The following is a 23,062-nucleotide window of genomic DNA, read 5'->3' as shown; positions in this document are numbered from 1 at the left end:
CTGTGTCTCCCAAACACAAGAATCAGATTGCTGGGCAACACTCCCTGAGTCTCCGACTCAGTATGTCTAGGGTAGGGCTGAGAATTGGCATTCCTAACAAGTTCCTAGGTGTCAGTACTATGCTCTGGGGATTACACACCTATCAGCATAGGGCCAGGGTGCCTGGCGGGCTCAGTCAGTAGAGCATGTAATTCTGGATCTCTCGGTTGTAAGTTCAAGCCCTACGATGGGCATAGAGATTACTTAAAAATTAAATCTTTTTTTTAAAAAATGCACAGAGTAGGGTTAGGTTAAAGAATAAGCTTGGTTTGTCCACGTGCAAACAGTAGCTATGGAGAGAGCATCACCAGCTGTCCCCCCTCGGTCCGCCTGGGAGTGAGGGAGAACCTCTAAGGAGGGCAGGGGGGACCCGCATTGTTCCTCCAGACACTGCGCTCAAGCATCTCTGTGCCTCAGTTTCCTGATCTGTGAAATAGGAGTGATTGGGGCATGGGGGTAACAGCGGTGGCCTTGGCCTGGGTGACTGGGAGCCCAGAAACAAGATGTGTGGGTGGGAGCCACAAGGAAACCTTTGGGCTCAACACAAGAACTTTTTAACCTTGAGAACTGCTGTCTGGAAAGGGCACCAGCTTCCTCTTTTGGCGGTGAGTTCCCTGGCATGGGAGGTAGCCCGGCAGAGCTGCGGCCTACGGGAAAGCTAGAGGTACTTGCAGGGGAAGATCTCTGCGGGCCTTTGAAGTCTGACATTGCACATCCCTGCAGCCTCCCCTCAGCCTTACTCCAGAAGCTTTCTGTTTATTTGGGGAAGTGACCGGCTGGAGCTTTCCGGACAGACCGGCTTTTCCCCTTGGTGTTTTCCTTTGCCTATCAGCTAGCGGTTTACTTTCCCAGGGCAAACAGGAAAGCGCCTGCGCTTAGCAAAGCCAGGTGGGGGAGCCTGCTGTGCGGGTAGCAGGTGTCGCCTCCTGAGTGCACTGCGGCCAGGGATGAGCCCTTGGGGCCTTACACACGCTGCGGGTTAACCGGTTGGGGCCGAGGAGGGGGGCCAAGCCCTGCCCAGGGCAAGAAGAGAAGGGTCCAGCCCACACCGCCGGCCGCATCAGAGCACCAAGAGAACACCAAGTCTTTATTACAGGAATTCCTATGAAACAGCTCCAAGAAAAAAACCCACACATAGGAGAAAAAACGACTAACAAAGCAACACACACAGACTTGGGGCTGGGGCGTCCCCGCCATGCGCTGGGAGGGGTCCGGGCCACAGCCCGGAGGCCTCTCCTCTGCCCCCGGGGCCGGACCGTCTGGAGCTCGGCCTGGCGGCCCGGGAGCTCCTCGGGGTCGGGGCGGGGGCCGGGGGCCGGGGAAGCACGGGGTCGGCTCGCAGGGAGCAGCGGAGGGCGGGCGGCCCCGCGCCAGCGCCCCAGGCCCCGCGCGGCCGCCACACTTGGTCAGGCTCCGCGGCGGCGCGTCCCGTCCCCCCAGCCCCCGGGGGCCGCCCCTCCGCCGCGCGCGCCGGGGAAGCGCGGCCTCGGCGTGGGCCCGGGCCTCAGCGGAACGAGGTGCCATGGCGCCCGCCACGCCCTCATTATCTCGGGGTGACGGCCGGGCTCCCGCTCCCAACCCCCCCCCACCCCGCGCTTGGGCTGGGCTGGTTCCCCGCTGCTGGGGGGGGGCGGAGGAGGGGACCCCCTCGTGCCGGCCCAGACTCCCCGGCTCTCCTCCGGAGAGGTCAGCGCGCTCCCGTCCCGGAGGCTGGCCGGAGAGACCGGGCCAGCCGCCTCCCGCTGGCAGTGCTTGGTGCCCGCTAAGGCTTGTGGAAGCCGAGCGCGCCTCCTCACGTCATTCCCCTTCTCCGTTCTCGGCAAGAGGCACCCAGCAAGCCCGTCCGCCCCAGGCGCCCCCACCGGGGCTGGCAGCCTCATCTCCTCGCCCCTCAGTCCTGCACTTTCTCAAGGGTCACCTCAGAACCTGCTGCTGCCCACCCTTAGTGACAGCAGGACTTCTACTCAGAGCCCCCCCACCCCACCCCGGGGAGCCCCTACTGTTGAGTGACTGCAGGGTCCCATCCAGAACTGCCTTTTGTCTTCTGCCACAGTCAAGAACACTCCTGGCTAGCCAGACTCCTCCAGCTCCGGGGTGGCCCCCTCCCCATCCCTGCTGGGGGCCATGCCAACCCCTAACAGAGGCAGCTGGTGGGGCCCTGGCAGGGTGGTGGGTCAGGAGCTAACTCTCTACAGTGGCCCATCACTCCTCAGAGGGAGCCTGAGTGACTGCCTGGCGCTCTCCCACCCAGGGCTCTGTCCAGGGCTTGTACCAAGGGTCTGCAGCCCTGGGGGGGGGGGAAGGCTGAGATGCAGGAAGCCATGGGAATAAAGGGCCCAAGGTGCCCAGAAGGGAGCTGGGGATGGGGGTGGGGGTCAGGCAGTGTCTGTGAGCCAGGAGAGATGGGGAAAGGAGAGGGGCAAGGGCTCCACCTTCAGGGGCTTCACCATCCTGCCCTTTTGGGTACTCCAACCTTTGCCTTTTTTCTGGGATTTTTTTAAGGTGGCAGAGGTGGGGACAGTGGCGGGGGGGGGGGGGGAACGGTGGTGGGAGTTCCTGCACTTCCACTCATTGCCCATAGAACAGCCTGGCTACAAAAGGGGCTAGGACGGGCAGCTGCCCCCGAGGCCCCAGGTCCTTCCTCCAATCACAGCACAAAACTCCAAAGTTCTAAGTCCCCTGGAAAGTGGCAGTGACAGTGGCAGTGGCGGGGCTGGACGTGGCTGAAGAATCACCAGGCCTCAGTCCTGGGCGCCATCTGTCCGGCGGCAGCTGGGCCCTTCCGCCGGGGGCCGGTTTGGCTCTCCGGCTGCCCCCACCAGGTCAGACCATCTCCGGCAAGGAGGAAGCACTGGCATCTGCTGGGGAAAAGAGAGGGAAGAAGCCTTTTTCAGTAGAGCCCAGTGGTCTTTCCTTGTCAGCGGTCCCTTTAGAGATGGTTTTAGGCAGAAGGTCCCAAAGACAGGAGCCCTGTCCTTCTTCCAGGGACTCTATGCCAGCCTTGGAACTCTGCCCGAGGTCATGTCCCGCCCCCCCACATCCAAGCTCCAGGAACAGCAGGAGCAGGGCCTCTGTCAGCCAGAGCTGGAGTTGGGGGCTGAAGTCCAGGCGGAAGCAAGCATATAGGGAGGGCTCAGAGGTGGGGAAGTGGCCAGCCCGTTCTGGGATACAGCAGCAGCTCAGAGGGGCTGCACCAAGGGGACCCGGAGGGGCAGAAAATAAATTAGGGTCATAATTTGGTAGGCCCCACACACCAGGCCGAGGAGTTTATAAGCCTCTACTAGGAGGGCTCACTCCAAGAGCAAGGGAGAAAGGGCAGAAGAGTGGTGTCCTGGGGACGGGTGAACAGAGTCAGGGCCAGGAACCACACTAGCAGCTGCGAACCAGGCGATGCGAGTCTACCAGCACAGGGTGGAAGGGAGAGGAGAAATGAAATGGGCAAGTCCGGAGAAGATGCCATCTGGCTTCCAATGACTTCAGACCCAGGGCTGGAAAGATGGTCGTGGGCACAGCTGGGATGCAGAGTGCATGTGGAGGGCTGCCTGAGAGGGAGGGCCAGAGGGAGGGGCCCACTGCACAGGGGTCTTGCTGTTGCTAGGAAGGAGGGTGGTGAACTGCCAGAGAGTGGGAGCGAGAGGGTCAAGGGCAGAGCTCCCGGGAGCAGCGCGGAGGATAAACAGCAGACAGGAAGAAGGCCCAGGACTCCTGGGCCACCTGGGTGGGCGGGGAGCAGTTTCAAGAAAGACAGTGGGCATGGCATGCAGAAGGGAGCACCAGAGGATGCAGAACGGAAGGACCTGGCCCTGGGGTGACCTTCCTGCATCAATCTGGGGGTGGTGGGAGGGCTGCCAACCTGCAATGGGTGAAAGACGATGCCATTTTTTCCCAAGTTGGGCAATGAAGGAAAATAGTGAAACCTCTTGGTTTTGAAGATGGGGAGGAGGAGGAGGGTGTAGACTTGAGGAAGGAGCTAGAGAGGGAAAAGCTGGACGACTCAGGAGAGAAGGAATGATGGCAAGGTCCTGATGTGTGGGCGGCTTTGGAGCAGACACGTTTTCCTGGAGGAGAGGGGTGGTGGAAAGGGGAGGGAATGGCAGCAACCGAGTGGGAGTGGGGGCCTTCACCCCAGCCGGCTGTATGGGGGCATCCTGGGCCAGTGGGGATCGCGGGTGCAGCTCCATGCCTGAGGACGGCCCCAGCTTCGGCATCCTGGGGGATGTGGGAGGCAGTCAGCTAGGTGTGAAGGCCAGCCGCCCAGGCTGGTTGATCCACCTCCACGACAACTATCCCGAGGGCAGCAGCTCGCCATTTCTTCATAGTGTGAGACAGGGCCACACCTACCACACCGTCCGCTCGGCAGGGGAAAGCCCTGTAGATGCTGGCCACTGGGACCAGGACAGCGGCTTGGGGAAGGCTGGGCGGGTTGCCTCCTGATGGGGAGGGGGGCCGGAACAGGAAACAGGTTCTACTGAGCCCCGGAGGGGCTGCTGACATTCCCTGCTTCGCCCCCAGGGATGCACAGAAGAGAAGGAGAAGCCCGAGGGCCCACGGCTCCAGCCAGCAACAGAGCTGCCTGGAGGGAGACTGTTTCTTCATGTGGTTGTGGCAGATCCTACACCACCCAACCCAAGCAGGCAATGGGACAGTTCTGTGTGTGCACGGCTGTGGGGAGGCCACTTCAAGTTTTCCTAAGTTGTCCCCTTACTGTGCAGTATATGTCCTGTCTTTCAAATGGGCTGTCAACTCTCAAGGTCAAAGCTCACTTTTTCCCCCTTGTTCCCAGGATCTGGCACAGGCAAGTGTGATTACTTTGCTAAATGAATAACCAAAAAAAATAAGGAAACGCAAAAGGCTGGTTTTCATGCAGAAGACCATGTCCCCTGCCACAATGACAAGGGAAGAAAACCTGGATCTGTGCCATCCAGTTGCCTGAGCCCAATGCCTCTGGATCCCTGGGAAAACCCCCGGGGTATGGGGCATGGCAGGCTCCAGGCCTTACCTCTTACTGTCCTTCCCTTAGGGCTTCCTCCACCTTGGGTGCCTCGTGTCGCCGTCCCCGGAAGTCTTCATCTGAAAAGCAGAGGGAAGTTGCCTCATGTTCCACCATGCAGGGCCTCATCAGGCGTGCCCCTGGGCTGGGCAAGAGCTGACCCAACACTCTCCATCCCCTTTGTTTGCTGGGGCACATGCTGAACCTGGGGTGGGGTGGGGTGGGGACATGTGGGTGTGCTGAGAGGCACCAGGGCACAGTGTGGGGTTAGGACACCTGGCTGCTGGCCTGGCTCCGTCACTGAGCTCGGACGAGTTCTTCCCTCAGCTTCCCCATCTGTAGAATGGGTGGGGAAGTGGTACCCTCCACATGGCCTCTAAGACCCTCCTAGCCCTTGTTTCTGGATGTCTCCTGACCACCAAAGGGCCCCTCTGCTCTGAGGCATGAGGATCAGCTTCAGCTATGGGCCTGCTAGGGTCTAAGGCAGTGCCTTCTGGCCCACATGGCCTTTGGGAGGAACTGGATGAACGCTGAAAGGCCTCTGGGCCCAGGGACTGAAACTGTGCAGCGCTTGGTTGTCCAGGTGAGGCCCCTCCACGTGGGTAGGCCTGACTGCCCCCTCCCACCCCAGAGAAGAGACCCAGAAACAGCACCTGACACTTTGTGCTCCAGGGAGAGATCTAGGTGGAGGTACAGCTGGGGCCCCCTTTTGGGAGTGGAAGGAAGGGAGAGGCAATATGAACCAAGTGGGAAGACCCATTTCTTGGGGTCACCTGCCCACCTACCCACGATGTGTCCCCCAGGTTGGGTCCACCCACAAAATACCCGGGCCCTTCTCTTGGGAGGGTCACCGATGACAAGCAACTTAGAGCTCAAGCTCCCCTGCCCTCCTGGCCTCACCACAAGTGTGGCCCTCCACGTCGTCCAGGAGGTTAGCCGTTGATACCGCAGCTCCCAGCCTGCCAGGCCATTCAGGAAAACTGTCTCAGGGATGGGTGGGCACTGCCATCATCCTCCTACTTCTACCAGTCCCTGTCCCTGGCCTCTTCCACCCGCTCCCAGCTCAGGAGGCTTCTAGCATTATCCCCCAACCCTCCCCAAAGCCTCCTTTCCTCGGGATCAGGTGAACAGCCAGGTCCCGACTTTCTCACCCAGCTCCCATCTCTGGGCATGGAGAAGGGAGTTCCTCCCTGTTCCCCTCTGGCTGTTCAGCTTCTAATATCCTGGGCCCGTGTAACAAGCATGGGTAGGAGTCTGGGTTAAAAGGTGGAGAACCTTATTTTTACTCAAGAAATGAAAGCAAGAAGGCAGGTCCAACGTGCTTGAAATGGGGAGGCAGCAAGATCTATGGATCAATTCAACTCAAGAAACTAGTGAGAGGTTTGCCGATTTCAGTGGAAGAACCACGTCTTCTACCAAGAGTAGATGAGCCCAGCCAGAAAGTGAAGATGTCCTGGGACAACTCGGGAGCCCACAGAAGGGAGTGGGAGACGCTGGCCTGCTCCCCAGCCGGGTCATGCGGCTCCAGGCTGGGCGGTGGGCTGGCCTCGGGGCGCACGAAGGAGGCAGGTGGCTGCAGAGCCCGTCCCAGCCCCAGCCCCTGGGGAGGGAGCAGCCTCGAGAGTCGGGCCAGGGGGTCAGCGCCCTCAGCACCCACGCCCCTGCCCTGCGCCAGGCCGGAAAGGATACGACTGGTGCTTGGACAAGTGTTTCCTCTTTGACTTCCTCATCCTGGTCTTCTCGGAGAAGGCCCTGGCCAGCTCGAACAGCTTCCTCCGGGTGGCTGGGGCAGAGAGACCCGTGAGCCGCAGCTGCAGGGCTGGCCCGCGGTCAGGGCAGGCGGCGGGGTGACAGGAATGCAGCGGGGAGGGGAGCGCCCCGCCCCCCCCCGGCCCCCCAGCAGGGGGGGCTGCCATCCGGGGCCGGCCTGCAGGGGCAGCATAGGCCACCGAGAGCGGGGCCGGCCCGGGCAGGCAGCCCGAGATCCGGGTATTCCTGCCCCAGCGGCGACAGACAGCAACGCGTCCTGGCTGTCTTTCCCGCCGCCTCCCCCGCCCCCCTCGCCACCTCCAGAGTTGGTTCTGGGATTTCCATGACTAATCCGAGATTTTCCCTGAAATGGAGCCTGGAAGGATGGCAGCCTCATTCACACATGGTTGTGTGGTAGGGCGGGGAGGAGGAAGGGTAGGTGCGGCCCGGCTGGCAGGACTTTGTGGGAAGAGGTCACAAACCCTCGGGCCTCCTGCCCACAGAAAGTGGGCTTAGCACGGGCCTCCCCACTGATCAGGCCTGGCCAAGTCCCCTCAAGCCACAAAGGACGTGAACTCTAAAACGGGGGTGGGAGTGTGGGGGGGTGTGCAGCACATTATTATTTTTCTGCAGACAGCTGGCTCAAGAGGATTTAAAACTGAGTCTGTATTCAGACTTGGCTGCAGAGGGAAGTGAGGCAGGAAGGCGGAGGGAGCCAGCCTGCGATTAAAATGTCACTTTGGTTCACCCAGAGTCCGCTGTGTATTCAAAACTCCTGGTGGCTCCCTCCCTCCCATGAGGCCACAGGGCCCATCTTAGAACAGATGGGGAGGGGGCATAGGCTGGACTCACATTTTCCCATGTGTTTCAACTTGTCCCTGAATAAGGCATCTTCAGACACAGCAGGATTGGTGTCACCGGCTCCTGAAAGGGGAAGACACCCCTGAGGGCCGGTTGGAGAGGGAGAGCAGCTGCCCAAGGCCCTCCCGGAGTGGGGGGGGGGGGGGGGGGGGGGGGCCGGCCGGGCCCCCCCGGGGGGGGGGGGGGGGTGGGAGAGTGGGCCAGGGCTGGCCCCACCAGGACAGGGGTTCGGCCCAACCCTTCCATCTGAGGAAGGGGGCAAAAGATCAGGCTTCTTCCCTAAAGACACTAAGGATTTGAGGAGTACTTCTTTCTCCACCGAGCCTTGCTTGGCTTCTTTGTGTCAAAAGCAGGGCCGTGGTATGGTCCGCTGTATGCATGGAGGGCTGGCTCACACCGGCTTCCAACTCTCCGCTTCTCTGACCAACTCCGAGTTCCATGAAGTCATGCTGGTAGCTTGGAATCAGTCACGGTGGGAGTATTTACATCATGAAGTCACCCGATGCTAAGCACTGGGGCTTCCCCTGCACCCTGAACTTGGCTGGTATATATTCATCAGCACGCAGTGACTGGCCTGCACCCCGACCCAGTGTGAGAGTTAATACGGGAATGGAAGGGAGGTGTGGGCACAGAGCAGGCCTTTGCCCATGACAGTTCCCTTCTCCTTCCTGCCTGGCTCAGCCCCTCTGATACTCCCTCCAGACATGAAGTTTCTGACTCATTTGACAGAGGAATGAGAATAAACCCAAATGGCCCACCTAGAGTCTCCCCGCTCACTCAGCGCCCACTTACGTCTCTAGCCGCCCTTCTAAAGCCCCTGCTCCCCACCCTGCAACTCGGCTAATCCCCAGTCACCTTGCCTGCTAAGTCCCCTGTGAGTCATTATGATCCATCTCAGCAGCCCTGGTGTGTCTAGTTCACTCAGGATCAAGGATGAGAGACTGTCGTTAAAACTCCCAGATGCACATCTGGTGGGGCCTAAGCTCCAAGCCTGTTGCTTATGAATCAGTTCCACGGGATTTTCTCTCTTTGAGCTGGGATCAGCTGAGCTCCCCATCCTTCTGCTCCTCCACCCCACTCCACCATGTGATGTAAGGTCTGCTTCGGGCAAAAGCTGCCCCTGCTGCTACCTTCTCTGCGGTGAGCAGCCTAGTATGGATGGAAGCACTGGCCAGCTAGGGGCCACGAGGCACACACAGGGACACGGGGGCAGGGATCAAGTATGGAACCCAGGCCTGCTGGCTCTCTCTGCCCAGGTTCCCAGCTCCAGCTTAACCCTTGTTTGTGCATCCCAATAGGCTGCTGTCCATTCCTGGCCCTCCTTCAGTGGGTTAGGGCTCCTGGAGGGGCCTGGCCCTCTATTGAGGCAATTCTTGCTTCTCACCATCTTGGACGTGAAGCTCAAAATTCTCTTCCTCCAGCACTCGGGTGGGGCCTGGCCAGGGCAGATACAGCCTCAGCTAATGAATGAACAAACCCTGCCCTTCTCCTCACCGTGAGCAGCTGTGATCATCAGTAAGCATGTCCTCAGCTTTGCTGGTTTGTTCTAGCCATCTCTTGAATGTTTCTCCTGCATTCCCCAGAAGACCATAAGCTCCCCCAGGGCAGAGATCAAGCCTTGGAAGTCTCTGAGTCCTTCCTGAGCCCACCCACCATGGGACATGTGTGCTGTGGCATGTCCCCTTCTTGCCCATGCTCCAGGCGCTTTATGAGCAGTTCAGCCAGGCTTTAGCCAACCCCAAGGGGGCTCCAGCAGCTGCTGGATTGGCAAGAGTTCAGGTCTGCCAAGTGGAGGGGCCATGTCACTCGAAGGAGTGCGGTGGTGGGCTGGGTGGTGGGCTCAGACCCTGCCCCTCCAGCCCGTTTCCCCTCCCTATCCCCAAACTCCAAATATGCAAAGCACAAGGGGTGGGGGGGGGCGCGGCGTGAGCCTCTCTGCCCTCCAGGCCTCTCTCCCAGGAAGGCAAGGTTACCTGGGGCAGTAGAAGGAAAGCCAAAGTCGTTTCCCACAGCCACGCTGCTGCTGGATTTGGATTTCTGGGACTCGTATTTCAAACGATCTGGAAAAGGATCACATTCCTGTCAGGACAGTGAGCGCTCTCCCAGTGGCACCCTGGGCCGAGATGCAGGAGGCTGCTGGAGGCCAAGCCCCCAAATCTCACATGACGCACACAAAATACGTGCACACGTGTCTCCCAGCTCTCCAAGAACCAGCTGTACCATAGAAACTACGGCCTGACAGGCACCTGGAACGGTAGAACATCACACTTAGAAGGACCCTGAGAGATCACACAGTCCAATCCTTCATTTAAAAGGAAAGGCCCTGGGGCGCCCAGGTGGCTCAGTCGGTTCAGCATCTGACTCTTTCCACTAGGGTCATGATCTCGGGGTTGTGGGATTGAGCCCCATGTCCGGGCTCCATGCTTGGCAGGGAGTCTGCTTGGTATTCTCTCCCTCTCCCTTTGTTCCCTCCCCTGCACTCTCTCTCAAATAAATAATCTTTAAAAAATAAAATAAAATAAGGGGCGCCTGGGTGGCCTAGTCGGTTAAGCATCTGCCTTCGGCTCCGGTCATGATCTTAAGGTTCTGGGATCGAGCCCCATGTGGGGCTCCCTGCTCGGCAGGGAGTCTGCTTCCCCCTCTGCTCCTGCCCCCTGCTCCTGCTCATTCTCTCTGTGCTGCAGAGCTGGGGCCAGCCTTCTCCCTGCACACCTTATTCTTCCCCAACTATACACCATCAGTCACATACACACACGTACACACTCCCACCGGGACCCTCACTGTATCCCCCCCACCCAACACACTCCCACCCTGAAGGGGAAAGGCAGCCAGGCTGGGGAGTAAGGTCCCCAGCCAAAGACAACCGAAACTGCCACAACACCTGAGAGCCCCTGTCCTGACATCCTCTGCTCGGGGAGGCACCCACGGACCCAGCTCCAGACACGTCGGGGCAAGGCCAGTGCCTGGCACACAGCAGATGTGCCGGGGCAAAGGAGAGGGCCCACGAAGGCACACCTGTCTTCCTCTGAGTCCCAGGGGAGGGAGAAGGGTTGGCTGGTGACTCGTGTCCCCGCTGGCAGAATTCTGGGGTTCCCACAGGGTAACTTGGTGGGGGCCGTGTATCAACAGGACCGAGGCCACGTTGGCCTCCAGCTCAGTGCCTCTTCTGAGCCCCAAGGCTGAAGCCGACTCCAGCTCCCTTCCCCAGCCACAAAGGAGTGGCCGAAGGGCCCCCACCCAGGGCACCACCTCTCTCCAGGGCCAGGAGGAAGTCCCGGTTGCGCTGCAGCTCCTTCATGAACTCCTCATTCTGCAGGAAGAGCGCAATCCTCTCGTCCTCCAGATACTGCTTCCAGCGGTTTTCCTGGTCCCGGGCGCCGGGTCCAGCCACAGGGGGCAGGCCTCCCTCTCCGCTCCTGGGCTTGGAGCCCCCGGGGTTACCCTGAGGAGGGGAGCAAGCGAGTTGAATGGCTGCTCACCAGGGCACGTGCTGCACAAACATCCCTGCATATCTGGGTGCACATACGTCCTTTCCCAGGATCCTCCAGCCACGCCCTGGGGCCTGCACCTGCTATTGGGCTCTAGCGGTCAGCCTAAATCCAACTCAGCAGGCCAGAGCCCTCTCTGCTGGGGAAGCAGTAGGGCTTAAAAACGATGCTTCCTCCCCCTTGGACCACCCCAGCCCTCATCTACAACCTGAACAGTCCTGGAAAGTGATCTGCAAGCCGCGCAAAACCTTGGCTAGCGCCACATGGAGGCCCAAACTCAAAACTCTCCCTGTCCTAGCTGTCTCGGGGCGAGGCCCCCTTCCCGCAAGGGCCCCTCAGGCCCTGCCCACATCAGGGGGAGAAGCTGCCCCTGGCCCTATCCCATGGGAGGGCGGGGAGGCGGCCGGCCCCTCTGCCTTTGGCTGCCCCTGTGCCCGCCTCCCTCCAGCCTGGGGTGATGGCTCTAGCCACAGACTCCTCCGGGCTGTCCCCTTCCCTGGGTGGAACAGGAAACCTCCAGGCCCAGACAGGAAACGAGGCTTTCGGTTCAGCATTCTTTCCCTGCGAACCCAGGGCAACAGAAATAGCCCGGCGCAGGCTTAAACATCAGGAAGTGAAACGGGCTGGCACAAACTGGGGCCAAGCAGAGATGCCGCACAGGCAGCCGAGGGCTTCCCCCATTACCTGTATGCTGTCCAGCTGCTGGGGCAGGATGCGGAGAAAGTCCTCGGGGAGGTTGCCCAGCAGGGGTGGGTTCCAGTTATGATAGCGCCTCTGGCTCGACACGGGTCCAGAGCCCAGCACATCGATGCTGGGGGGTGAAAGGTAACAACGAAGAGGGAAAAGTCAGGCCCAAACTCAGGAGTCGTGACCCATCACACCAGGATCCTGCTCAGAAGGGCATTTCTGCTCTGAAGCTTCCCGCGGCCTCCTCGGCCTCCAGGACAAAGGCCCAGCGCTCTCTCTCATCTTCCCAGTCAGGCCTCTGCTAACCTCAGCCTCTGGCCGCAGGGCCCGGCTCCTCCAGCTCCAGGACAGTCACTGCTCTCTGGCTACTGTGGGCCCTCAAGGTCTCTAGGCCTAGAGCCCTCAGTGTTCATGGCGCTCGAGCTGGCTGTCATGGGTTTACGTGCAGATGTTTACGAATGTCCTCTAAAGACAGCAGGCGTGTCCCTAGTGCCCAGCACAGTGCGAGCTCGCGGCTGCTGAGGAACAGGTGCGCTCGCCACAACCAGACCCAGCAGCCGCCAAGCCCGGCCTGCTCGAATGTTGGTTTGCTGGGGTGGGGGGACATGGGGATGGCGGGACCCCTACAGAGTAGAGCAGATCCAGGCTCTAGTTCCAGCTCAGTCACAGCCAGCAGGGTGGTCCTGGGCAAGACCCTGCTCCCCTCTGGGTCGGAGCCTCCTCATGGAAAAACCCTCTCCCTGCCGAGGTGGGTGGGAGCCCCTCGTGAGGCTGTGTCTCGGGCACTGAAGGTGGGGATGGAAAGTTTCCTGTTGCAAGGGGTGCTCAGGAGCAGCTCTTCATAAGCAAGGTGCCTGGCCGGAGGTCCGTCGGCCACGGGCAGAGGCCACGGGGGGGGGGGGGGGCGGGGGGACAGGAAGAGAAGTGGTGGCAGGAGCCCTCCCTGACCCCCAGGCCCCCGCCCTGCCATCCGGGGCCAGGCCGGGAGCTCCCCACAGCGCCTCAGCAGCCTGAAGCGTGGCAACCGCAGGACACGTGTTCTGCTGAATCAGGGAAATGACACACACAGAAGGCAGCGGGGCCGGGGGCGGCGGGCCTGCCGCTCTCGCCTGGCTTTGATTTGTCTCCAGCTCCAGGAATCCCGCCCGCCCCCTCACTGGAGGGGAGCTTTTCCGGGCTGCCGCTGACTGTGGAAATAACTTCCTTTCCTTTTCTATTTTGGGCGGGTGGCCCGGCAGGGCGAGGGGGGGCGGGGGCGGCGGCAGACGGGGATAACAAGCTGCTAAGTGCACGGTGGGAGCCAGGGGAACCCGCCCACCTCGTCCACCCTCCCGGGGCACAGGTGAGGGAAGACTCCAGAAGAGCCTGCATCGTAAACCCAACCGGGACTCTGTGAGTCCTAGGCAGATCTCTCTCCACATCACTCTGCTGCCTTCTGTCACTGTTGGAGGCTTCACTTCTCCCAAAGGCCGAAGGCGGGGGAGAGGGTGCCCCCTCTCTTAGGGACTCGGGGACCACCCGTGGTTGGCCCCAGCACAGAGAATTCCTCTCCAGGGTCTTCCCCTAGGACCCGGGTACCCACTCCAACTCAACCACACCTGGAGCCACCCGGGAAAAGTGCAGAGGGAGAACCCCAGAGTTGCACTGGGACCCCTCTAGCCATTTGTTACTGAGCCCAAGAGGGGAGGGGGACAAGGAGCGGGGGACCCCTCCTCACCGTCTCCCTGGCGGCTGGGACCGTGGTCCCGAGGAAGGTCAGGCCCAGCCCCTCCCGGGCCCTGGCGCTGGCAAAGGCAGAGATGAGGTAAGCCGCAGCTGCAAGAGCCGGGGAGGGGGGGGGGGGCCTGAGCCTAGGCGGCCCAGGCAACTCCATTGTGGTCGGAAAGGAATGTCAGAAATGAGCTGAGAGGCAAATAAAAAACTTCCAAGGCTGTAATTTCAACGGGAAAACGGCAGGTGGCCTGTGCTGAGGGGTAGCTCTGGGTCTCAGAGACCTCCTTCATTCCAGAAAGAGAGGGAAGGGCAGGCTAGAGGAGGGGAAGGAGAGAGAAGGCTGGGAGGCTCTCCTGGCCCACAGCCTGGGCACCAGGACCCCAAAACTAAAACTTCACGCCCCATCAGACCCCCAAGTTTACCCATGGCACATCAGACCCCAGAAGGATTTCAGACATGAACCTTCTAGGCAGGATTTTGGTAAAGACTGGGAACTGAGGCCCAGAGAGAGTCAGGCCCTGTCCAGGGACACACAGATCGTGCAGGCAAAACCTGGGCCCAGGGGTCCTGACTTTTCAGGCACTCACGCCTGGGGTCACCCTGGCTCTCTATTGTCTCAGCAGGGCAAGCTCCCAAACCCCACCCCATCTGCAGTCCCTGAGGTGGCAGAGGGGCCTGGCCCCCAGTGGCCAGAGATTCTAAAACACTAACCGGATCCTGTCACTCTCCAGCTTAAGCCTGCTGACTGCAGGATAAGGCCAAAGCTCCTCAGAGGACCCACAAGGCCCCCATGATCAGCTCGCCTCTCCAGCCTCATGGCCATTCCATTTCCTGGAGTTCCCCAAAGCTCCCAGATGGTTCCCCCTCTTCTGCCTCCTGGCCTTTGCACATGCTGTTTCCATTGCCTGAAATGCCCTCCTGTCCTCTGCTTCACCAGGACACCGTGTGGACATGAGTTCCTCGTTCCTCTAGGCAGACTTTCTTGCCTCCAGTTCTATGCCTCCCCCAGCCTCTGATGTCCTCAGGGGGGCAGGGTAGTACTATATTCATCTCAGCATCACACACATCATTCGGCACCTGCATACTGCAGGAGACTCAGTAAATGCTGGAAATGAATGTTCTGGATAGAGAGACTGAATGAGGCCCTGGAAATGGCCTACGAGTGGACCTGGCCTAGCAGGGCCATCCTGGGGCAAAAGGGCACATGCTCAGAGCCTGGCCCTGCTTCTTCTGAACACTGGCCTCTGAGGGAAGCCTCACCACTGGTCTCAATATTCCATGTTAGAGCTCAGAGGCCAGCTGCACAGCCTGGGGTGGGAAGGAGCAGTCAACCACAGGTGACAGGTCTGATCCCTGCCTGGGACTATGCTAAGTGCTCCACGCATAGTGTCTCATTGGATCCTCACAGCACAGCACTGCTGAGCTGGGGATTAGTATTCCCATTCCACAGGTGAGGGGAGCAAAGCTCAGAGAGGCTAAGTAGTGAGCCAGAGGTCACACAGCCAAGCACCTAAAGCATCAGAAGCTTGGCAGCTGAAAGAAGGGGGTAGGAGAGCACTTTTCTTTTTTATGACTCTACAACTCAAGTTCTCTGTCCTGTATCCTCCCCAGGCCCAGCAAAGCCTTCATTGCCAGGTCAGGGCCCTGAATCTCAGGCCTCTTAAGCCTTGATCTAGAGCTGAGGTCACCCTGCCCCCAACGGTGGCTTCCATCCCCGAGCTGCACTGCGCCTGACCTCACAGCAGCTGTACACCCAGCCAGAGGGGCAGAGGGAGGATGGGGCCTGGGTACCCACGCCAGGTTCACCCTGGGATTCTCTCTCTTATGGCCTCAGTTTTCCCTTCTGAAAAACAGGCAGAACCACTTTGCCTAGTAGACACTGGAGGTTTTGCAAAAGCATCTTGGAATATTAAAAAAAAGTAATAATAAGTCAAAGGTAAACCACTTAGCCCTGGGCTCCATGACCCATGCCAGGCTGCAAGTCCTTTCAAGGCCTCACCCAGACCAACCCATGCCCTCCCTGCCTCCCACCCCACTGGAGCCTCCTGGTACCACCGGCAATAAAGGAAGGACCCCAGGTCTGCTCCTGTCTCCGACTTAAAACATTGTCCCCTCTGTCCTGTGACCTTCTAGGCCTCCATCAGCTCCCTGAGCTGCAATCGCAGAGAATTTTCTCATTAGGGAGGTGAGAGACACAGCAGCGAAGACATTGGTTTTGGAATCAGAATGGCCTGAGTTCACAGCTCAGCTCCATGGTGTTGGGAAAGTTATGAAACCTGGCTTAGGCTTAGTTTCCTCCTCTGTGAAATGGGGACGCTGACAGTGCTCTCAAAAGCCGTTCGAGGATTAGAACGTGACAGTGTATACATAAAGAGCCTCACTGGTTCCCAGCACTTGGTAGCTGGTGGCTGGGGTCATTACCCCCTACCTGCACAGCAGAGGTCTCCACTACCACGGTCTGAGGTGCCCAAGACCCCCAGAAGGAAAGATCCACTGGGACTAGTCCCCTGTCCCATCATCTCCCCCCAACTCCTCAGCACCCCGGCGCTGAGCCATTCGAAGGAACTGCAGCTCTAGGACAGAGACGCCCGGGCTCCAGCAATCCCACTACAAACAGGAAGCACAGGAAAGCGCCTCAGAGACCGTGGGACCCGGCTGGCAAGCGGCTTCGTGTAAACCCTCCAGACTACAGAGCCCCTCACCTGGAAGAAATCTCCCAGGACCCTGCAGTCTAGTCCTCTGCCTCCACTTATCAAACTATCCCGGAAGAAAAGACTTACTTGCTCCCATTGCTTAAAAATCCCCGCAACATCCCTAGACCAGGGATGGCAAATAGGTATCCATCCCGTCAGTTACTGCTGACTGTCTGGGAGCTGCTGCGTGGAAGGGGACTCTGAGGTTCTGTCTCCACCGAGCAGGAAAGAGCCCAGTGGTCAATTAGCAATGTGTACCATGGGCTCAGCGGGGGAAGTGTCTACACACTCCCTGTGTTTACTTCTCCCACTTGCCCGGGCCTTGACTGTGAGATCCCAGAAGGCAGCGCCACGCCTTATGTAACTCCGTGCCCCATTTCATGTTCCGCGCAGCACCTAGCCTAGAGTAGCAATTCAGCGAATGTTTGCCCTGGTGATCCTTCCCATGTGGAAGTTCTCCTTGGTATCTAGCTACAGTGTCTCTTGCTTCAGTAGAAGCCTGTTCTTGCTAGAATAATATCCTGAGGGGTCCAGCCAAGTTTTCCACGGCGTTTGTACTCAACCCCAGCCCCTGATCCCTTTCCCCCACCGCCCTGTGCTCCGAGAGGAGCGGGTTCTCACCGGGGAGGTGGCGTGGGGGGAGCCAGAGGGTAAGGCCTGTCGAACATGTGCATGTGATAGGCTGGCGGGGAGTAGACAGGTGGGGGTTCTTCATCAGAGCTGTCAGGCTCCAAAGTCCTTTCCAAGATCTAGAGCAGAAACAACAACAACAAAAGACATGTTAACAATCCTTCTCTGAATTTAAATAACATTCAGACGAAAGCCAGGGGGGCAAGGGTGCGTCGTAAGGGTCGTGTCGCTGCGGGAGTGTAAACGGATAGGGCCACCACTTTGCCAAACTGTTTGGTTTTCTGTAAAGCTGAACGCATGGCTGCCTCTGACCCTACAGTTCCAACATACTCAATGGGCATGAAAGCACACGTCCCCAAAAGAATGTTCAGAGCAGCATTATCCATCTGAACAAGGTTTAAAAACAGGCCAAACAAATCACGGGGCTAGAAGTCAGAGCAGGAGGACCTCTGTGGGGGTGCAGCAGGCCGGGACGGGACACCAGGGGGATTCCAGGCTCTGTGGGTGTTTCCTGACCCTGGGCGCCGGGGCAACTTCGTTGAGCCGCACACATAGGGTTCGTGTACTTTTCAGGACATGGGTTATTTCTGATAAATAACTTCAACATCATTCGTACTCTCTCTCAAAGTACCTCCATATCAATGATCTCACCCGAAGTCAAACAACTTGGCAAGGTAGAATAGAGTTCGTTACTCCCATTTTATAGATAAGGAAACTGAGGCCCAGGCTAAGTGACATGGCAAAGCCGTATGCTCTCTTTAGAACTGAGTCTTCAACTTGGACATGGTCTCCACAGCAAGGATCCGTCCTTCAAGCACAATGCCCACACGCCCTGGTTGGATTCTTAGGGCGGACAGTGGCAAGGGGAGTACCCAGGATGCCTCTCCCTCCTGGATGATTCTCTTCATCCAGAAGCCAGATAGAGGGGCAGGGAAAAGCCAAGGGCTGGGCAAGGCCCAGAGTTCCTGCTCCGTGGACTGACCTGGATCCTTCCCCAGGGATCCACAGAGGAGTCTGGGGCAGGAGGCAGGAGGTGACCATCAACCAGGAGACCCCAGGTCGGACACACCCCAGCTGGCCTACACCTTAGCTTCCTGCTCCCTGTCCTCTGCTCCCCACTTCTGTTCCATCTCTTCCAAGACCAAAGAACACGGGAAGGGCTCAGAGGCTGTCAGTGGGCCCCAGAGTCCCCAGGCCCTGCATCTGAACCCCGAGTGAGTTTGCAGAAGTCACGCTAAACTGCTTCTGCAAGCCTGGGCGGGGCCGGGCAGCACTGGCACTTGTCCGCCCTGAGCCCACCCCGCCCGGGCACCCAGGGTCTCGCAGGGACACGCTGGCAGGTGGGCAGGTGGGCAGCACACACACAAGTGCGTACATGCTCTCACACACACTGCCACACTTTGTGCATACACAGCCAGCCCGACCCGAGGAGGCCTCCCGCCCTGGAATGCACTAACGTTCTTTCCTTTCAGGCGGAAAGTATTTAAACAGATGCTTTTGCAGAAAAAGAAGAATGTAGCTGCTTTGTGGGCCACTGCTCTGCTTAGCCCAAATTTCCACAAGAAAAAAAAGAAAGAGAGAGAGAGAGAGAGGGAACACTGCAAGCTCCAGTCTAGCTCACTGGGGAACGTCGGGTGCCTGGCACAGGACAGGGGCTCAGCAACTGCCTGGCGCACCCAGAGAACAGTGTTGCTTCTACTCCCAGCCCGCACTCCCTGTCCCTCAGACCCTGCTGCTCTGAGGGACAGGGTTCCCGACTGGGGCCTTGAGGCCAACTTCTCCTTCAGGGGCTGGTGTGAGGGACACGGGTGAGGAGGGGAGAGCTGTTTCCTGGGTGAGGAGGGGAGAGTTGGATTCTTAGGACGAAGGAAGCTGCTTGAGGTTTCCTAGGCCGCGGCCTGTAGCCTCCCGCCTCCAGACTCAGGGAGATCAGGCCTCTGTGCGGCTGCCCCAGGAGGCCCCCCTCCCCTCACGGCCGCTCCTGCTCCTCAGAGCAGCCTCCTGGGCTGCAAGAACCAGACGTTCATCAGAAGCTCCTGGAGCAGAATGAGGAACCGCCAAGGAGGCAGGCAGCGGGCCAGGCACGCTCCAGAAAGGCTGATCCCGAGCCTCCAGGGAGAGTAACCCCAGCCGTGTTCCTGGCCCCCCTCGGCCTCTCTCCCCACAACCCCGCCAGCCACACTGAGGTTGTTCTTCGGGCTGTAGGGGCGCTGAAGTCTTCGGCTCTGTGGCCCTGCGGCTTCACTCAGCGTGGGTGATGGATGCCTGCCAGGTGCTCCGGGGACCAGGGTCCAGGCCACTGATCTGACAGGAGCTATTTCTCTGTGGCAAGGATGCCCCTTGGGCCAGCCCGCCATCCATCAGCCGCCAGCGAGGGGGCTTTTTCCAGTCAGCAGTTAGTGTCATTCCAGCTGCTCATAAATCTTCTGAAGCACTTCCCGCTGCCTCAGGAACTGCCTGCCGATGCGCCAGGCAGAGCCCCAAAGGTGGGCGTCTGGGGCAATAGCCACGGAGGAATGCTGAGAAGGGGCTCGATTTGGAAAGCAAGAGTCTCAGAAAAACAGGAGCACGCCCAGTGCAGGCCTATCAAGGGGATGGTGAAGACCCGTGGAGATTCACAGGCCCACGGGTGCCGTGGACAAAGGAGGAAAGATTATTCTACCCTACCTGCCAGACTGCAGAATCAATGAGACCGCAGAAAGGGTCAGAATATGCAGAATACTTTCCTTCCAGCTCACACTTAAAGGATGTATTTGCCTCTCTCTCTGTCAAATAAATAAATAAATAAATTTTAAAAAAAGGGGGGGTGCCTGGGTGGCTCAGTTGGTTAAGCATCTGCCTTCGGCTCAGGTCATGATCCTAGGGTCCTGGGATCGAGCCCCACATCGGGCTCCCTGCTCAGCAGAGAGTCTGCTTCTCCCTCTCCCTCTGCCTGCTGCTCTGCCTACTTGCGCTCTCTCTCTCTCTCTCTCTCTCTGTTAAATAAATTAATTTTTAAAAAAAGGATGTATTTGCAAACACACACACACTCACACACACTCACCCCTCCTTCCCACAGAGAGGATCTGGGTTTTCTGAGACCCCTTCCACTGGCTAATCCAGGCCGTTCGAAGGAGCGGTCTCCCAAAGAAAGAGACTAAAGAAATCTTTGCAAAGACCGGAACAGCACTTATTCACTCAGCGAGCGTTCCCTGGATGCCTGTTATGTGCCAGGACTGTCCTGTGTGCTGCAGGTGACACGGGGAGGAGGCAGATGTCATCGCCCACGGAGCTTCTCCTCCACCTGGAGGAAGAAATCGCAGGCAGCACCAACTAAAGGAAGAAGGGCCAGCGGCCTCGCCCTGCAGAAGGACTCGGGCTGACAGGGTCCTAGATGCCTGCAGGGCGGTGTGGACCAGGAATCTGAGGGCATATCTGGGCCTAGGTTTTCTCTGTCAACAAGGGTAATAATAATAATAATGCCGCCTCACAAAGCGCATGAGGACTGCAAGGACGGATACATCTGAAGCCTGTAGGATGGTGCCTGGCACAGGATGGGACTCAGCGAAGAGCAGAGTTAAATGCCATCTGCTGGGCCCTTCCGTCCTGTCCCTGGCCACATGTCCCACCACATGTACCTTCTCGCTGCCCTGCAGGCAGTGACCCGATCACAGAAAGACTCTGTGCGACCCTTCTGCACCCAGCACGGCAGGTCCTGCGGAGACCGGGGGTCACACATTTACTGGAGGGGCCAGGTGGGCCCTGAGGCAGCAGGGTGGTCCCTTCTCCCCCAGTGACCTCGCTGAGAAAGGAGGGAACTGCTCGGGCACTGCCTGCTGCCGCCTCCATCATGCCTTGGTCAGAGGAATTTAACTAGTATGTCGGAGGTCCCTCCTCTTTGGTGGCTCCCCATGCTCTCTCTCCACGGCCTGGCCTTCTCAAGTTCCCCGTCTCTGCCACTCCAGAGGTCCTGACAGATGGTCCCGCTGCGGGCTCCCTAAGTGACCCGTGCTCTGTCTCACCTCTGAGCCTTTGCAGGAGCGCTTCCCTCCGCCTGCACACCCTGTCCCTCACTCCCCACTCTTTCTTTGGGCCTCAACTTGGCTATCCCTTTCTCTGGGAAGCCATCCTCCTCTCCTGCTTCCACTTCTCCCACCATAAGCATTTACCGCTCTCCCAGCTCCCACTGCCTGAGTCTTGTGAGCTCTGTGCCTGCAGAAACCCGGTCTGACTTGGCCACGGTGGACACCCAGAAGTGCAAAAGGAGCCTTTCCAGGAAAATACAGGCTAGAGGGCCCCAGCCTGGAACTGGACTTCAGTATGTTGGAGTAGGGCCCGAGTGTCTGCATTTTTAACAAGCTCCTCAATTCTGATGGCCCCTGAGCGGGGTCTAGTACCATGCCTGGCACACCACCGAGCAGGTGCGCCGTGTTTGTTGAATGACTGCATGATTTCTGCCCATAAAAGGCCACTGACCGGCTTGGGTACGGGGTTCCTACGAGAAAGGGGCTACCGGCGAGTTAGAAGTCAGCAGGTCTAACGACCCAAGTCCTCTAAGAGGTTCAATCAGCGGTGAATGATGGGGGGGGCGCGCCCCTACCTCCGGGGGGATGCTGTCCTCGGAGTCGGAGCTGTCCTCATAGACGCTGCCGCCACCGCCCTCCAGGTTCATCTGCAGCAGCTGGTCGATGGTGGCGTCCACGGCGCCGCTGTTGGCGCGCAGCACGCACTCGATGATGTCGTAATCCATGCTGGGGAACATGGTCTTGAAGTCGTCCATGGCCTGGTTGAACTCGAGGCGGCGCACCTGGCGGGCGGGCCGGCTGTTGTTGAGCTCCTGCGAGGCGGCCCCCGCCCCGGCCCCGGCCCCGCGCGCCCCCGCCGCGCCGCCCCCGCCGCCGCCCCCGCCGCTGCTGCTCCGGCGGAACAGGCTGGTCATCTTGCCGAGCCGCTGCGGGAGAATGTTTGCGGCCGGCGCCGAGCCCCTGCCCCCGGATCCCTGCGCCGTGGCCGCTCGCTCGGTGGGCTCGGGAGACTTCCTCCCGCGGCTCCCGCTCCCCTGGGCGGCCAGGCGGGGGCGGGGCGCGCGGGGTCGCCGGGTCGGGAGGCTAGGGCGCGGGGCCACCGGCGGCCCTCGGGGAGCGGCCCTCGCGGGGCGGCGGCATCCGGGCCTGGGCCTCTGGTCATCCACAACCCCGGGGCATCCTGGGGCCGGCGGTCCCACCTGAAACAGAGGGAGGCAGAGTCAGGGGCGGGATGCCAGGGGCATTAGAGAACCCGAATGCACGGGAGAACCGCTTCTTTGTGCTTTCTCTCCAGCTGCGACAGTCAAACAGCCAGGGTTCTGTGCTGGCACAGGACTACTACCTGCTAGCCAGGGCTTACTCCGGGCCGAGTCCTCCGTGAGCTGGGTGGGCTGACTCCTGACACCGCTATGAGGTAGATGCTAGTATCCCCATTTCGCAGGTAGGAAAACTGAGGCATAGATGTGGAGGAATTAGGATTTGAACCCAGCACTATGGCCACTGGTCTCAGCCACTACTCCTACTGCCCAGGAGCCCTGACGACCTGAGGCAGGGGGGGCTCTGTACAGGCCCCAGCCTGCCCTCTAGTCTCCAGCCCACCCCAGTCTCTGCTTCCCACATCACCGTCCCAACTTGATGACGCCAACATCATGGCCTCCAATTTGTGGAGAGTGCCATTAAATCTGCGACAGAAAACTGTCCAGCCCGCTCACAACCAAGCACGTAAATCACTGCCAAGGTCACATTTTGTTAGTGCAGTCAACTGAGAGTTGAATATGTCTAAAAACCTCAAATTCTGACTTTCTCCTGCTTATCCCAAAATTAGAAATTTTGTTAATTGTAGAAAAGTGGCAGGTTTAAGGGACCATTCCATCAAAGGATGTTTCCGAAGTTCCTAAGTTTGACACAACAGGTGCAAAGCTATTTTCCCTTTTCTAGGACTTGGGGTTATCATCTTAACAGCTGACACAGAAACATTCGTGTGAGCAAATCAGCATGATGCTCTTGCTTGCCATGATCTCAGCCGTCAAACAGCTGATGGTGTAAGAAGAACGAGAGCAGAGGAGTGTGGAAGGTGCTGTAGATGGGCACTCACTCACCCCAGGGTCAGAAGATCCAGCACTACCATTGATTCCCTCTGTCTCTTTCGGTCAATCCCTGCCCAGGTCGAATGAGACTGCATATTGTTCCCCAGGGCCACCATGCTGA

The 23,062-nt window shown here is 59.1% G+C and overlaps 1 protein-coding gene across 2 annotated transcripts; it reads right to left on the bottom strand.

Annotated features, from left to right (window-relative positions):
• Positions 1 to 1,158: 1,158 nt before the first annotated feature.
• Positions 1,159 to 21,932, bottom strand: CUEDC1 (CUE domain containing 1). Of its 2 annotated transcripts, none has more exons than XM_021704102.2 (10): positions 21,430 to 21,932; positions 16,842 to 16,969; positions 11,812 to 11,938; positions 10,889 to 11,081; positions 9,613 to 9,699; positions 7,631 to 7,702; positions 6,719 to 6,812; positions 5,930 to 5,988; positions 5,039 to 5,109; positions 1,159 to 2,900 (listed from the first exon to the last, which is right to left on the bottom strand). In XM_021704102.2, the coding sequence occupies exons 1-9, from the start codon at positions 21,766 to 21,768 to the stop codon at positions 5,042 to 5,044; spliced, it is 1,167 nt and encodes a 388-aa protein (XP_021559777.1). In that variant the 5' UTR covers positions 21,769 to 21,932; the 3' UTR covers positions 1,159 to 2,900; positions 5,039 to 5,041. The 2 variants fall into 2 exon arrangements, with proteins under 2 accessions (XP_021559777.1, XP_021559778.1); XM_021704103.2 differs by having other exon boundaries at positions 1,159 to 2,897.
• Positions 21,933 to 23,062: the final 1,130 nt, after the last annotated feature.

This window comes from Neomonachus schauinslandi, chromosome 15 (genome assembly GCF_002201575.2).
Source record: "Neomonachus schauinslandi chromosome 15, ASM220157v2, whole genome shotgun sequence".
Lineage (NCBI taxonomy): Eukaryota > Metazoa > Chordata > Mammalia > Carnivora > Phocidae > Neomonachus > Neomonachus schauinslandi.
The sequence above is the reverse complement of the archived record's forward strand: the minus strand, read 5'-3'. Positions and strand labels throughout refer to the sequence as shown.

Coding starts and splice junctions, on each gene's coding strand:
- CUEDC1 (XM_021704102.2), bottom strand. CDS start 21,768: ATGACCAGCCTGTTCCGCCGGAGCAGCAGCGGCGGGGGCGGCGGCGGG. Junction 11,939..16,841: donor CCCCCCACGCCACCTCCCCG/GTGAGAACCCGC, acceptor TTCACCCCCCAG/CATCGATGTGCTGGGCTCTG. Junction 5,989..6,718: donor CACTTGTCCAAGCACCAGTC/GTATCCTTTCCG, acceptor ATGGCCTGGCAG/GCTGGGAGCTGCGGTATCAA.